Genomic DNA, 16,820 nt, shown 5'->3' with positions numbered 1-16,820 from the left:
GGCTCCCTGCTCAGTGGAGAGCCTGCTTCTTCCTTTCCCTCCTCTCTTCTTGTGCTCTCTCTCTCTGTCAAATAAATGCAATCTTTAAAAAAAAAAAGGCCATTTAGGGGATATAGTCTACCATACTGCCAGAAACAGAAGTCCAACTGACTTTTTAAAGAGATAGGCAGCTTGCTTTTCTTTGTGCTTTGCTACCTTAGTCTTTTAAAATAGAAATAGTGCACATGCCCTCTTATAAATTTGTTTAAATTTGCTTAATCCACTAAATTTTTTCCTAAAAAATTATATATAAATCTATTTTTATCTAGAATAATTAAGGAAATTTTTAAAATTTCAGCTGATATTTTAAAAAGATTTTATTTATTTATTTGACAAACAGAGATCTCAAGTAGGCAGAGAGGCAGGCAGAGAGAGAGAGAGGGAAGGAATTAGGCTCCCTGCTAAGCAGAAAACCCAATGTGGGGCTCGATCCTAGGACCCTGGGATCATGAACTGAGCTGAAGATATTGGTTTTATCCCACTGAGCCACCCAGGGACCCCCAGCTGATTTTTAAATAAAATTATACTTTTCTCAGATAAAATATCTTTCCCTTAGATTTTTAGGTAGTTGAGTTTTCTCAAGGAACAATACAGACACACCATTAACAAACAAAACAAAACAAAAACAAAAGCCTGTCAATGTGTCACCAAAGAGTCCTCTGTCTGCCAAAAGCATAAGCCTTTGGAAGTTATCATAATGTCCTTTGACCTGGGTCATTTACTTCTTTTTTAAGGACATCATGAAGATTAACGTTATAACATTTGTAAAGTCTATCAAGCAATTCTTTCTACATGATTTCGCTTTTTATACTTTAATGTTCTGGATCAAAATATACTGATTTCTCTTTGAATATGTTTTCACATTACATGTAGAATTCTTTTTCAAAAAATGAAAAAGTTAAGAATCCTCACAGTTATATATTGTTTAATATTATCTACTATAATTGTTTGCTTGCCTCTCACCAGGGGACCATTTTTACTTGATGTTTTGCCTTCTGAGAAGAAAATTTATGAAATTTCAGAAAAGCCAAATGACTAGAAAGTTCCATCCTCCTTTGCAAAATAGGTATTTCTGACATTTTGACTTGAAACAACAAATAAGAGTTTTAAGGACATCTCTTTAGAGGTCAGGCCTAAAGACCAGTCAGCTCTAAACTCCCTTTATGCATATAGTTTTTTCAACCTTTACATCATCATTATAAGAAAAGGAATCTGACTTCATCATGAGTGTGTGATATTATTCTTTTAGGGAAAAAAGGAGAAGCATTACTAACTTGTCATTGCAAGTTACTTAATTTTGTCATTGCAATTACTTAATTTTTTATTACACATGAAGATGTTTAATTTTGTTATTTCCTAAGTGGAACATTCATTCTTTTATTGTGCTAAAATTATAAAACATAAAACCTATCATTTAATTATTTTTAAGTGTATAGTTCAGTGTGCAACCATCACCACCATCCAGGTCCAGCACATTTTCACCTTCACACACTGAAACTTCATACCTACCACACTGACTTCCCAGTTCCTCCTCCCCTGAGACCATGGCAGCCACTATTCTACTTTGCCCCTCTGTGACTTTGAAAAAGTTTCTTTCTAAGGATGGTAGTTTGAAATCAGATCTGTATAAAGAGAGCAGAGTATAAGCTCTCTTCCTTCTGTGGTAGGAAAGAACTGTTTGATGCTTTAAGTTCATTATTTACAGATAAAGAAACAGTATGCCATCACTGGTGCCATGTACTCACTGTGTTCCATGACATTTATTATAGGCAGAGAATTTTTTGTGGGCCTTTCCAAAAGGACAAATCAACGAGGTGCTGAAATCTTGGCCGATACTTTTAAGGTAGGTAACGTTAGACCATTGATGCCTGGCATACAATAATTAATAAACATTCATAGACACATTGAATCAGCATGTCATGAATAATGGTATCTGTATGTTACTAGCTCTGCAAAATAATTTTTAATATTAGTACATTTGCTAGAAGTTTTAAGAGCTGTCAAATTCAGGTTTCTCAATAAATAGGCTGCATTGAGCTACCATAGCCATAAAAGACAAGGTTTTGGACATCTTCTGTTTTTTTCCCCCACTGTAAAATCATGCAGCTACCTGACAGATTTCCTGCACAATAAATGATGTCCCCCAAAATCTAGAGACCCTGCTGACTCAAACATGAAACATGGATTTTTCACAATGGAATAAAGGATCACTTGTACTTAGTACCTACTATGTGCTGGAAACTGGTCTAGATATTACACATCTTCTCAAGGTCCCTTTACTCCATTGATTATTAATAGATTGGCTTGGCTCACCGGACTGTGTAGGAAGCTCTTCTCCCCTTGAGGACATGAGGCTCTAGTTTGCGCAGGATATTCCGATATAACTTTCCAGAGTAACCCACTCCATGGATCAACCAGCAAATCTAGCTGTTGACATAATCACATATCTGGAAGCAGGCTCAGCACTTTCTTCTTAAAAGTAGTCTCTATTGGGGTGCCTGGGTGGCTAAGTCAGCTAAGTGTCCAACTCTTGATTTGGGTTAAGGTCATGACTGATCTCAGGGTCCTGAGATGGAGCTCAACTTGGATGCCCAGCATGGAGCCCACTTAAGATTCTCTCCCCTTCCACCTCTGCCCCTCCCTACCCCCATGCATGTGCTCACTCTCTTTCGCGCGGGGGCGGGGGGTAGTCTAAGTAGTCTTTATTTAACTGGCAACACCAAAACCTACAGATCCCAGTTTTTCTTCCGATATTCAGGGCCCTTGGTAGCCACCCTAGAAACAGCCATGTTTTGGGCAGGGTTAAATCAGTTTTAGAACTATTCTGCAATGCCAAACTGCTTGTTTCTATTACGCACATAGGACTATGCCGTCTCCACAGTCCCAGTGGCTGATGCTTTGCATTTGAAGAGTTTCTGCAGCATGGCTGGGCCTAACCTGATCGCAATTGGATCCAGTGAATCTGCGCAAAAGGCCCTAAAGGTAGATACAAAACTTTGCTCCTTCAAAATGCAGCCGGCAATGCCTGCCGCATGGTTTTTCTCATTCTGTCTACTGGGTGGGCAGCAAGCAGCAGTGGCGGGCTGAGAACAGGCTGGTACTCAGACTTTCTCAGATCAACACTGTGGTGACTTCTCATTCATTGGGAATCAAGAACACCGACTGTAAGAACGGATGTAAGAACTCTTCACCGCTGAACTGTTCATACACCAGGGATCCTCGAAAGGCCATGACTTAGAATAAGAAAAACCAAGAACATCACAGTTCCTTTCTCTGGGGAAAAGGAAGACATGCCACCAGTAGCACTTTCCTTAAGTAAGATAGTACACAAGGGGATATTATATTATTCTTATCCTTTTGTGTGTCTGAAATAATTTCATAATAATCTTTTAGAAAAACATGATTCAGAAATACATAAAAAATCTAACTGCTTGCATCTGGAATACTAAAATTTTAGGACAAGAATTTGTCTCATTTCACAGGTGAGACTAGGAAAGCCCCCCTCCAAAAATTACGATTTGCCCAAATCACAGAGCTAGGTCAAGAGTGGAAGTCATTGAAACCTTCCACTGCGACGTGCTTTTCTTTCTCTGTAATAGCCCCACAAGATGACCCAGACCCTCCATCATGCCAAAGACCATGTCTGTTTTGCTCACCATTGTTCCCTTTCATGTTTGGCCCATGGTGGACCCTTACTAAATATCAGATGAATGGACGAATAAGTAAATGAGAGAGGTGATATTATTTCCATTTTGCAGATGAGAACTAGATCAAATGACTCACCCCAAGCCACAAGTCTAACACTACATGGTGGGCTGGGATTACCATCTCTTCCTCACGACTTACCAAAGGACCAAAGACAGAAGCTTCTTTCAGGCAAAGAGAGGAAATCTGTGTGTCCCAAGGTGCAGAGTTAATTTTTTTGCCCTTTTAGGTCTTTACTTGTCTATCTCAGTACTAGCCTTGGTGCATTTTATCTCAGAAAAAATCCTGGCTTTCCAATTGCTGAGTTCCCCGCCCCCCGACCCTGGACTTCCTGTAGCTTCCTCAGCCTGCTCTCCTGGCCTTCCTACCTTCCTTTACTCATACTGTATCTTTGATTGCATTCCTAGGACTTTTAATAATTATTGCTAAACCGCCTGCTTCAGAATTTGAATTAAGTGTTTTTTTCTGTGTTTCCTTTAGAGAATGTCTCTTGTTTGTTCATCTGGAAGCTGACTCCACTTTCCACATATAGGAAAGGTGATGTCTTGAAAAAATATTTGATAGATGGTAAAAAATATTTGATAGATGGTATCACTCGAAGGACCTAGGAAGATTATTTTTCTCCTCAGGGACTAACTGTGGTGTCTATCTGTGGCAGCTGGGTTGGTCGGCGCATGTCTGAGATTGAGTATAAGGGAAGGAGAGGGCTGAAGCTGGCCTATCCTGTGCTCTTGTTAATTAGCAGATGGAACATCCTCTGGATAGACAGATTATAAAAAGTAGCTCCGTCTGCAATTCTGGGTAGACTAGATCCCTAACTCAAAGAGCTTGATTCCTAATCCAGATAGGACCCTAACTTAAATAGTCTGGAGAAACTAACACATAATGAACTAAGAGATAATACAATATGGTTAACTAGCAAAACACTGTGTGAAGTAGCCCTAACTGCTATTCACAAGAGAGGATGGAGCTCCCTGGGGGCCGGATATTCAAAGAGAACCTTATGGACAAAAATGGGGCTAGAAGGGTTTGCCAAGGCAGGATTCAGTGAGACAGTGTTCCAGGTCGGGGACGCAGTATAGACAAAGACTGAGCCAGATACATACAGGAGATCTGAGCAAACTAGTCCAACTGATAAAGAGTTTTCCTATGGGCTCCTGGAGATACAGTTGGATGGAGTAGGTGAAGTCTGAAGAGGTAGCGACTTAAAAGTGAGGAAGAAGATGAGTTTATCTCCATGAAGCAGGAGTCTGGGCTTCTGAACAGAAGGGTCTATACTGCTATAGAGATGTTAGACCACCATTCCTTTCAGAAAAAAAAAAAAAAAAAAAAAGTTGGGGGCGGGGGAGAAGGAGGGAGAAGATGCTATAATCAGAAAAGAGGACCACTGATAACTTAGAAAAAGAAAGCCAAACCCCAAGTCCCATTGTATGCCTTGGATTCACTACCATTTCTCCACTCCTTTTTCCCATCTCATCATCAAGTCAAGTCCTCTAAGATCACTTCTTTTAAGGGCATCTGGTGTGGACTTTATAGTCCTCGTTCTTGTAGAATTTGAGTTGGTGTTAATAATGATGTCCACTCTATACTTGAAACCTTCTGTGTCAGAAGCTATAAATAATCCTCACTTAGTGGAATGGTATTCACTTTTCGGAGATCCTATTTTCCATCAGCAAATGTGCTTCCTAAACTATGGGCCCGTAGAGTTGGCAAATATCCACCTGCCATGTTTCTAGCATCACAAAGTCTCTCCTTGTCGTGAAAGCCAAGGAATAAATTGAATGGAAGAATAGCGAGATCTCCATGCAGGCATGTTCTCAGGTCGGAACTAGGTGGTTTGCTGAAATTCCCATTTAGTGAGCGGAATTGTTTATGTATTTGAGAACGGTTTTGGCTCTTGTATTAGAAAAGTCAATAAAATTGATAGTGTGTTAATTCCTACTACTAATTTGGAGATAATAATACTAATATAAGTAGGCAGAAAGACAAATGGATAGAGACAGACCATTTGCACATAGTGAAATGTATCAGTTTTATTTTTTTCCATTTTATAGGTAAAAATATTGAGAACAGTTTTGGCTCTTGTATTAGAAAAGTCAATAAAATTGATAGTATGTTAAGTCCTACTACTAATTTGGAGATAATAATACTAATATAAGTAGGCAGAAAGACAAATGGATAGAGACAGACCATTTGCACATAGTGAAATGTATCCATTTTATTTTTTTCCATTTTATAGGTAAAAATACCGAGATCTGATTAAATAAAACATTTTACATACAGTCCTCTGGAATCAGGTTTCCCAGGCCTTAATTTTCCTCTCCCCAATTGTCCACCCCACTCCATACTCATTCTTTGTTTTCCAGTTATTTTGCCATAAATTTGTTTCAGCTGTGCTTCTTCTCTCTCCTCCCCTCTCTCCAACTAGGCACTACCTCTTCACATTTCTGCTGTAGTGTCCAGGATCTGACTGATGATGAAAGGTCTGAGTTTAGTCCCAGATGTCTGTTTTTCCCTTACTGATCTTGATGTCTCTATAGAGAAGCTCGTGGCCACTTGGGCATCTCTTTGAAGGGCATAGCACTTAAACAGAGGTGAACTGTATCTTCCTGCGCCGTATACTGAGAACTTGAGTACTTCCCACTTCTGTTACTGGTTGCTGAATACTTGCTTCTTTCAGAGCCAGAAAACTACTTCTTATATATTCATGCAAAGCAGAGAGCCCAAGGGTTTCTAGATAGTCTTATTGCATTTGAAACACTTTGTAATGTGTTGCAGTCGATTCTTGGTTAATGAAGTAGAATCTTATAGAGATCGTCTCATACCTGTCTAAGTTGTAGTAGATTTAATAGTGTGTGCATTGTATATTTAAATGAAATCATCAAGCTAGGAAGACTTTAGTGACTCTCTGCTGAAAAATCCAGAACACGTTTAACACAGGGCACTTTTTTTTTTTTTAAGATTTTATTTATTTATTTGTCAGAGAGAGAACGAGCGAGAGCGAGCACAGGCAGACAGAGTGGAAGGCAGAGTCAGAGGGAGAAGCAGGCTCCCTGCGGAGCAAGGAGCCCGATGTGGGACTCGATCCCAGGACGCTGGGATTATGACCTGAGCCGAAGGCAGCTGCTTAACCAACTGAGCCACCCAGGTGTCCCACACAGGGCACTTTTAATACACATTTAATAAAGAGTATATTTAATGAAGGGAAGGAAGAAAGGAAGACATATTATTACTGCATTTTACTGCTGATAAAACCAAGGTACTGGAGGTTGACTTGAGCAAATACCAAGACATTTAACATCAAGTCTTATCCTAGAAATACTATTATCTCAGCAAAATCCATCTTCAGAGCAACCCGTCTATTCTATAGTTCCCCCCCGCCAACACTTTGTATTCTGCATGTGCCTCTGGGTACACCTTCATCCTGCCCTTCTAGCTAGTGTAAGATTAATTAATTCTTGCACAGGCAATAGACCTATTAGTACTCTTGGAGAAGGAATGTTTGCCTTCTCAGAGATAATGAGAACTCCAGTTGTTGCACATCTGTAACTGCTAGTCACAAACATAATTTGAGCAAAAGAAGTCAATCACCAAGAAATACATATTTCTGGGGTGCCTGGGTGGCTCAGTCAGTTAAGCATCAGCCTTCAGTTCAGGTCGTGATCTCAGAGTCTTGGGATCAAGCCCCATCTCAGTCCCACATGGCATAGTGCTCCCTGCTCAACAGGGAGTCTGCTTCTCCCTTTCCCTCTGCCCCGCCCCCTCTGCTCTTGCTGTCTCTGGCTTTCTCTCTCTCAAATAAATAAGTAAAATCTTTTAAAACAAAATTTAAAAGTAAAAAAATACACAGATTCTATTAGTCCTTTATTTAAACAAGAGACAAAACTATGCTGTCAACAGAATAGTGGTCAGAATAGTGGTAATTTAAGGAGTGAGGGAGTCGAATAGCTGAGGGGGCTACTTTGTATGTTTAATTTTTTTTTAAGGTTTTATTTATTTATTTGACAGAGATCACAAGTAGGCAGAGAGTCAGGCAGAGAGAGAGGAGGAAGCAGGCTCCCTGCTGAGCACGATGCGGGACTCCATCCCAGGGTCCTGGGATCATGACCTGAGCTGAAGGCAGAGGCTTTAACCCACTGAGCCACCCAGACGCCCTGTATGTTTCATTTTTAAAGTGTACAAAAATACGTATATAATGTATTATTGGAAGTGGGCTGAGATTAACTTACATAAATAATTTTCCAATAGTGGGATCTAACTCTTAAGCCTCTGCATTACCTTCTACATGATTCCTGTCTTTATTGCAGACTATCCTCTTTTTATTGTATTAATTAAGGAAAAAAAAGACAAAGGTCATACTCCTTGAGCAACAGCTCCCCATTTTCCCTCCCCCTAGCCCTTATACCTTAAATATATACAGGTTTTAATGGTCAGTTATACCTCAGTGAAACTGGGGAGGCAAAGGCATGGCAAAGAGTAAATCTGCACCACATCCCATCCAATTTTTCCTAAATCCATTCCAAAATCTACTTCCTTTCCAGGAACCTGGATTAATTACATGCTCTCTGTCATAAGAGGATAGACTGTAATTCCTGCCCTCTGGAGGGACTCACTGTATTGATTTTTAACTCAATCTCCTTGGTAGCATACAGTCCTCCGGTCAGTGAGGGGGAATAAAAAGAAGGGAAGAAAGGTGAACAAAGGGAGGAAGGCAGAGAAGATGGGAGAGATGGGAGGAGGTGGGGGAGTGACATTTAGCTAAAGCTTTCCCCAGCTTGGGGGGAACTTTCTCCCCAAGCTGGGGGGTTCTGCCATCTGCTGGCCAGGCAGCAGGGAGCTCACCCTTGCCTTCCTAACCCCTTGTGGAAACCAATTCTTTTCCCCTTTTGGTATCTGCAGTTTTGTTTGTTGGCTTTTTTTTTTTTTTTTTAGCTTAATAAGTCCATTCTTTTGTATCACGATGAATTATTATTTTAAAATGCTTTTGATAGAAGTACTGAAAGGATGTGGTAAGAAAAGAATTATGAGATCACCGCTCCTTTTTTGTGTGTCTTTGTCATGTAAATGTAGCTGAAAGCTAGTAAGTGGCATTTCAGTAGACTTGTAATTTTAAATTGACGCTCATAATGTATCTTGATGGAAATGTCTTTTGGTTTCTTATCTACTTCCTGAAATAACTAGCTGCATTTGTAAGATTCCTTGAATGAGCACATGGGCTGCTTTGCAGCTAATTTAAATTACATAGCACAAAGCATGTTTTTCTCTTTTGAATGACTAACTATATAATAGAGGTCACTCAGACAGTATTTCCTCTCATTTTTTTGACTCAGCTTCAGCATTGATTTTATGTCCAAAAATGTCCATGTTATTTTATAGATGGTCATATAAAGAAAGAAGATGGAAAAACCCTTAATGTGTTTGGATTTTGTATGTTTTTTATTGCCTGGAATTTCCTTTGATGACAACTGGAACAACAAATAGCAAAAACTAAAAGACAGAATGAGAGGTAACTAGTATCAACAGGGTGATTGAAATGGAAAAATAAAGACTCTGCATTTCAAGTTGTTGTTGTCGCAGGGAATTAAAGTGTGTAGCCACAGAATTTCCCACTTTGGGTCTTTACTGTGAAATGCATGCTGACAATCCCATTGTGGGTTTAATTTAGTCTTATTATTTGGTTGTCTGTTCCAGCTGTATTCACCAGATCCACAAAACAATGATTAAAAAAAGAAAAAACTACCATGCCTGAATTAAGAAATTAACAGAAAACCAAATAGCCTCTGAGTTTGTAACAACTGTTGATGCTGCTTTTCCTGGCAGCAGTTGTCTTATCTGACGATATTCCCAGAGCTGTAGGCCAACAAGACTGGGGTGGCCAAAATAAAATACTTGGCATAATAGGGCCATAAATAATCTGAAGCTATGAGATCAAAACAGCCATGCTGAATTTCGGCACCAGTTCCAAAGCAGGAAGAAGGCAAAATTGGCCAAGTAGGAGAAAGGGAATAATAATAGTGTTTTTATTCTCTTGAGCTTTCAAGAAAATTTCAGAGAAAAAAGAGGAAGAAATTACATTTAAAGTGCTGTTCACTCTGTCCATTATACGATGGGACATTGATAAATATTCAGCAGGCTTTGTGGGATGTTAGAGGGGGAATTCAAGCATCTATTGGATGGCCTTTGAATCCAAGACTCTTCCTTTCAAGAGAAAAGGCCTAAGTGACCTTAAATTAGTGGTTTTTAATGAGAGGTGTGGCTTAAAAACTACCTGAGGAGATTTCTGAAAACACACTGACCTGGACCTGCCTCAGAAAATCCTAATGTTCTGGGTCTGGATCGCATCTCCATTTCTGAAAAGCTCTACAGGTGATTCTGAAGCACAGACCAGTTGAGAGCCATGGCCTTCAAGGATTTCTGCAAATTTCAAAAGCATCTACTTAGAATCCTGAATAATGCATACCTGAAGAAACCAACTATATATCATAGGTACAAGGGTATGTATTCCACGTTTCAATAAAAGTAGAGCAAGTGTCATGATTAAAGCCATCAAAAGCTAGAAACTCCTTACCTTTTTGCTGCCTAGAGTTCAACATTGTGTGACTTAAAATATAATAGCTAACTGGATAATAACTCAAATGCCATCATCTACTCCATTTGGCATGCTGAAATTCCTTATTAAAATATTTCAAATCACCAAAAATTGTTCCTATCATTTTCTGAGGACAGGATATTTGCCTTTGACTCATGTTTCCATACCCCCTACCCTAACACACACACGCACACACACACACACACACGCACACGGAAAAATCTAATAGGACCTGATCTCTGGGTGTGAAGATTTGTGCCAAAGAGACGAAAAGGTTAAACTTCATACCATTACTGATGTTAAACAAGAACTTACGTTTCAAAATAATCATGTTGATTCTAGTAAAGAAGCAATGTTATCTAAAGAGCCAAAATGGCATTAAGTTCTAAGCTGGTAACTTAGAATCCCAGTTCGTGGGTATCCTTCTGGCTCTGCCACCAGCTCTCCCTGTGTGACCCTGTCTCCTGTACTCAGTCTCATCCTGAGCAAACAGAGTTGAATCAGCCTCACTAGGAAATGAGAGCTTCATTCCTTCCCATCGGAAGCTTCAGGATGGGCAGTTAAGGTGAAGGACTGTGTCTTGAACATGTGGATGTGCACACACCTGGCAAAAAGTAGCAACCATTTAATTTTAGAACACCAGCCATAGGGATAGTTCCAAAGTGGGTTGACTGCAGACTCTTGACCACAGTGACATTGTTCTTTCAATGGCCATGAGTGATGGGAGACATGTGCATAGCTGAATATCTTCATGCGTGTTTGAGGATAGAAAACCACAGAAGACTCCAACCTAATTCCATTTTTCTTTGAGGAGGCATCAATTCAATAACTATCAGATTGGATATCTAACAAATAACATCATTTTTTAATTTACACATAAAAATCTAATAGGAAAAAAGGTGACACTTAGGGGCACCTGGTTGGCTCAGTCAGTTAAGCACCTGACTCTTGATTTCAACTCGGGTCATGATCTCAGGGTGGTGAGATTGAGACCTGAGTAGGGCTTTGCACCCCCCTTAAGATTCTCTCTCCCTCTCCCGCTACCCCTCCCTCTCCCACATGCTTGCACTCGCTCGCTCTCTCTCCACTTAAAAAAAAAAAAAAAAAAATGACGCTTCCAGAACCTTTCATTACTATTCCTTTTGCAGAAAGACTTTTTAAGAGGCTATAGGAAAAAATAAAACAGCAGGCAATTGGAAAGAGTCATAGATGAGCTTGAAACTTGAGCTCCCTGACCCCCATCCAGCAGTGCTCTTTATTGAACAGCAACTCTATGAAAGATTCTATTCCAAGTACAGGGGACACTGAGATGAGTAAAAGAGAGTCTCTGCCCTCAAGGGCCCTCTGGCTTAATTGAAGAAACAGGACAGGACTTTAAAAGATAAATACTGTCACAGTGTGACACAAGATCCACGACTAGTAGGTGTGGGGTTCCCCTAGAAGGGGTAGGAGTTCTAAGGAGGAAGTGGTCACAGGAGGTGGGAGTCAAAGTGCAAGTGGACCAGAATGAACAGCAAGCCTGTCCTGTCGTAGAGGAGGAGTGGTGATGACAAACAGGATAGCTGGGGGGATATCTGTTGTATAACCAATAGACAATGGCTAGAGCAAGGGCTGGGTGCAGGGGGGGGAGTAAAGTTAAGCTTCCAGATATAAGTTGGGGCTGATCCAGAGGCCAAGGAATAAGGGTTTTCTTCTCTTCAGGCTGTGGGGAGGCACTCAGAATATTTTAACAGAGGTGTAAAAGCTGAAGGTGGTATTTTAGAAAAATTCTGTCTGGCCATATGTCTGTAATGATTTAAGAAGCGTAGAGATTAGAAGTAATAAAATTAGTTAGGTGCCATCACACTGTCCAGAAATAAAGAGGAGAGTCTGGACTAGAGAAGTAGCCGTGAAAATAGAAAGGCTGTGCAGAAGCTGAGTTCCATTTAGAGAAGTAACAGAACCCTGTGACTGAGGGATTTGAGGAGCACAGGAGAAAAAAGGAGCAGATCAGCACTTTGACAGATATTTATAGAACTCCCGTGCTGTCCCAGGCCTTGTACTAGGTCCTAGGGGGACAGTGAGGAGCAAAATGACTTCAGAAATGACTACCAGATGGGGTGACTTGGGTGCAATTTTTGGAAAAGAGTTCCAACTCTCCTTGTCACCATGAACTCAGTCCTCCCCATCTACACAGGAACAAACCATAGAAAATCTCTGGGCAAAAGTATGTTGCGGGATTTCACTGACCTAGATTCACATTTTGGAAACTGAGCTATACTCAGACATATTCAACTGACAGTGGCTTGGGTAGACATCCCATGTCTAAGCTTGTAACACACTAACGGGGTTGGCTTCCATTTCAGTTTCCATTGGCAGCAGGCAGAGGCTCATCCAAATTTGGAGTCTCTGTCCTTTACTCTTTTCTGTTTATTTTTTATCTTTATCTACTCACCCTAAAGGCATAACAAAAAATCACTTAAACATTACATGCTCTCCATCTCCAGTGGTGTCCTATTGTTTTTTGGCTGAATTGAGTTGGCAAAAGACTGCCCCCACCCCAAAAAGGATGCATGTCGTGGGCTGAAATTTGCATCACAGGATGACCTGCGTGACACTCTGGGCCATGCCAATGCCAGTACCCTTGATGTTGAAAGGATTAGGAAATGTATCAGTTGAGCTAGAGGGAGGATGGTTGAGTTTTGGGTTTCTGTTTCTCCGTGGAAATCACATGTATTAAATGCCTTAGGTGTTGATGAGTATCCTATTGCTTGGCTGAAGGTTAATAAAGCATATGGTAAAACATAGACACTAAATTAGAAGTGACATTTTAACCCTGAATTACACTCCAGCCTCTAGGGAAGGCATCCATACTACCTCAAAGAACACCAGGATTTGGGCCATCCTTAGAAATAATGATATGCAAGAGAAACAAATTCAGTTTGCCACCACCTTCCTGCAGAACCATTCCACTAGTATTATTACCCTGCTATTAATAATCACTTACTGGGGCGCCTGGGTGGCTCGGTTGGTTAAGCATCTGACTCTTGGATTTGGCTCAGGTCCTGATCTCATGGTGTGTGAGATAGAGCCTCACGTCAGGCTCCATGCTCAGTAGAAGTCTGCTTGGATATTCTCTTCCTCTGCTCCTTGCCCCACTTACTCATTAGTTCTCTCTCTCTCAAATAAATAAATCAGTCATTTTTAATTGATTATTTTTATTAACATATAATGTATTATTTGTCCCAGGGATACAGGCCTGTGAATCGTCAGGCTTACACTCTTCACAGCACTCACCATAGCACATACCCTCCCCAATGTCCATAACCCAAGCACCCTAACCATACCCTCCAACCCCCCAGCAACCCTCAATTTGTTTTGTGAGATTAAGAGTCTCTTATGATTTGTCTCCCTCCCCATCCCGTCTTGTTTCATTTTTTCCTTCCTTCCCTACTAAGAAATCTTTTTTAAAAAAATAATCACTATCTTTATTTTTATCTTTCAAAATGTTATATTAGTCCAGCAATATGTAAGAGTATTTCTAAATCTACTTTTCATTGATGGTCACTGGATGCTGTGGTTGGGGTCCGATGTTGCTCAAACACTGTCTTTATTAAATTAAATTAAATTAAATATATAAATATATATATATATTTAAAAAAAAAAAGGAAGCTTTGCAGATGTTACAACAGCCATTCCCTTTTAATCTCTTTCTGAAGTGGGATTAATTCAAAGCTGTGAACGTATATCCAGAGGTGACTCATCACATAGACAAAACAATTGGAAGCCAAATGAAAGGTGTTGAGTCTATTGCATTTCATGCACATTTTCTCATCACTCATTCGTTTTTCCATCCACACTCTGACAAGGGATAAAAGCTCAATATTTCTCAATATACAACTAGTAGTAGTTGTAATATCGGTAGCAGTAATAATACCTTTTAGGTGTAAAAATCAGGTTAATTTAATTTGAGAAGTCTAAGTTAGTGGCTTTCAAATTAGTGTTCCCAAGAATCACGTAAAGTGCACATTTGAAATGCACATCACATTCCTCGGATTCACCAGGACAAATTTTGATTCAACAAGGCTGGGAAGGAACCCACGTCATGATTTGGATGTAGGTAACCCATAGATTCCCCTGTAAGCAATACTGGGTCTGTCTGGAATTCACCAGATAGCAGTTCCTACACTGGGATATGAAGGCAGGGGGAGAAAATTCATTCTACAAGTAAATTGCTATGTCCTTGAACAGAAAATGTCACGAAATATCATTCAGAATAATATCATACTGAGTAAAATAACTGGCACTTCAGAGAAAGAGTTCTCATGTGAATGAAAATGCAGAATTCCACTAGATTATTGAAATATAACTGCTTACGAAGAACTCACTCTTCTCTAAAATGCTGTATGTTTTTCAGGGGAAATGCTTATAGAGTAAAAGATACATATCATGTGTTCTATCTCTATTGGTAACACTTGCATGTTAAAAACAGTGTATCTGAAGTGAGTTATTGCTCTAATTCTCATTGGGCACATAGGCCATCAGACTTGAATAGGAAAGTCTTCATTTCTTCTGAGCTCTGAAGTCCTGTGGCTTAAAAATAAACATGATACTAAATTCATCAAGTAAGGCAGGGCACCTTAGTGGCTCCCTCATTTAAGCATCTGCCCTCAGCTCAGGTCATGATCTCCGGGTCTTAGGATCAAGCCCCACGTTGAAACAGAGAGTCTGCTTCTCCTTCTCCCTCCTCCACCCCTTCTCCCTCTTCCACCCATTTGTGTGTGCACACTCTTTCAAATAAATAAAATCTTATGAATGAATGAATTCTTCAAGTAGAATAGATGAAGGAGGAGGGAAACACAGGTGTCTGTCTGGATAAGAAGTTTGTCTGGTCCCATCCCTGAGCTTGATAGGGAGAATTTGAGAAGGGGCCCTGGAGAGTAACCAGAGCGAGTTAAATTCTGGGATTCAGTGACCAGAGTTGATTACACAGAAGGCTATGGCACAGGTGTTGATGGGCGGTTCCTCCTTGCTGTTCAGTAAAGGTTGAGCTCTAATTGTGTCTTACACAAAATTGCATTGGGAGATTTTAGGAGGATTTTAAGAGTTATTGAAATGCTAAATGCAGTGCTAGAAATGATTCAGTCACTCAGCATTCAACAAATGTGTACTGAGTGTCTACCACACGCCAAGCACTGCTGCAAAGCACTGCTCAAGGGGCCAGTGGTGTAACTGTCTCCCTGGAAGCTTTTAAATAATCTGTCTTTCTGGGATGACTTGCATACCTTGACTTGATTGGATTCAAACAGTATGTCAATCGCCAAAGCAATCAAAATATATATAATGGTGATGTAAAAATACATTACTTTCTGAGTTCGTTGATGATGCTAGCTAGTTGCCTTTCCCAACTTCTTATACCACCCTTCCTTTTTATTATTTGAACCTTGAGTTTTAAGTGAGCACATTGACACTTGGAAGAAAGTCTGCATTTCTCAGCTTCCTTTGGGCTAGGCATAACAATGAGACTAAGTATTGCCGATAAAAGAAAAGTAGAAGTGCTGGGTATGAAATCCAGGCTGTGGACTGAAAGGGAGGAGTTGTGCCTTTTTCCCTTTTCTGAATCTCTCTGCTTGAAACAAAGGATGTGATGGCTGAAGCACCACAGCTCTTTTACACCAGGAGGACAGGAGCATGCTCAACCCTAGGTCTGGAAGAGCAAAAAGCTAGAAGGCCCTGGATTCATGATGACTGTCAAGTGACGACGCAGCATTGTGACCTCAAAACTCTTCTCATGTGAGAAAGGTTTTTGTTTCTTTTTTTTTTAAAGAGGGGCAGGTCGTTTCTATTATAGCCAAATTTAGTTTGTTACAGCCAAATGGAGAGAAAGGCTTTTGTTTGCCTTAGGGAGAAAATTCAATTCAAGCTGCCTAAACAAGGGAGATTTATTGGTCCATGCAGTTCTAAAGTAATGCAGACTCTACAGTAGGGTTGATTGATCTGCTCGATGTCGCCATCCAAGAACCAGAATCTTTTGGGTCGCTTCCCCACCTAACACATTCACTTCATCAGAAAGCTGCCTCCCTTTCAGGGCAGCAGTGTGACTGCCAGCAGCTTCTGATGACAGGCTAGCACACCTGTGTTCAGGGAGGGGAACATTCATCCTCTCAGAAAAGTAAGGAAGCTTCTTTCAGATCTTATCTATTCTTATGAGTCTGAATTGGTCATCTGCCCATCTTTGAACCACTGACTGTGAGCAAGGGCTGACTTACACCCGAGCTGCCATTTCCTGACTGCACGGAGACGTGCCGGGCACCGCAGCAAACTCTCAGGGGCACCATGGCCTCTTTTAGCATTTCAAGATAGCACAGATATACCTGTCAGATAACACACACAATTCTATTGTTAGATCACTTGGATCTAAATTCTTAATAAACTAAAGTGTTAGGGTTTGGGGGAAAACCTTTTTTGGGAACACAGAAGTGTGGTTGTATTTTATTTGTTTATTTTG

General features: G+C 40.3%; 1 protein-coding gene across 1 annotated transcript in view; it reads left to right on the top strand.

Moving 5' to 3' along the window:
• Positions 1-16,820, top strand: part of DDAH1 (dimethylarginine dimethylaminohydrolase 1) — a 134,256-nt gene that overhangs the window by 98,510 nt on the left and 18,926 nt on the right. Inside the window, exons 3-4 of the mRNA XM_082688216.1 lie at positions 1,809-1,882; positions 2,902-3,021. Coding sequence (XP_082544342.1) covers positions 1,809-1,882; positions 2,902-3,021 — 194 coding nt within the window. The remainder of the gene's footprint in view (positions 1-1,808; positions 1,883-2,901; positions 3,022-16,820) is intronic.

The sequence above is a fragment of the Mustela nivalis genome, assembly GCF_964662115.1.
Source record: "Mustela nivalis genome assembly, chromosome: 10".
NCBI lineage: Eukaryota > Metazoa > Chordata > Mammalia > Carnivora > Mustelidae > Mustela > Mustela nivalis.
The sequence above is the reverse complement of the archived record's forward strand: the minus strand, read 5'-3'. Positions and strand labels throughout refer to the sequence as shown.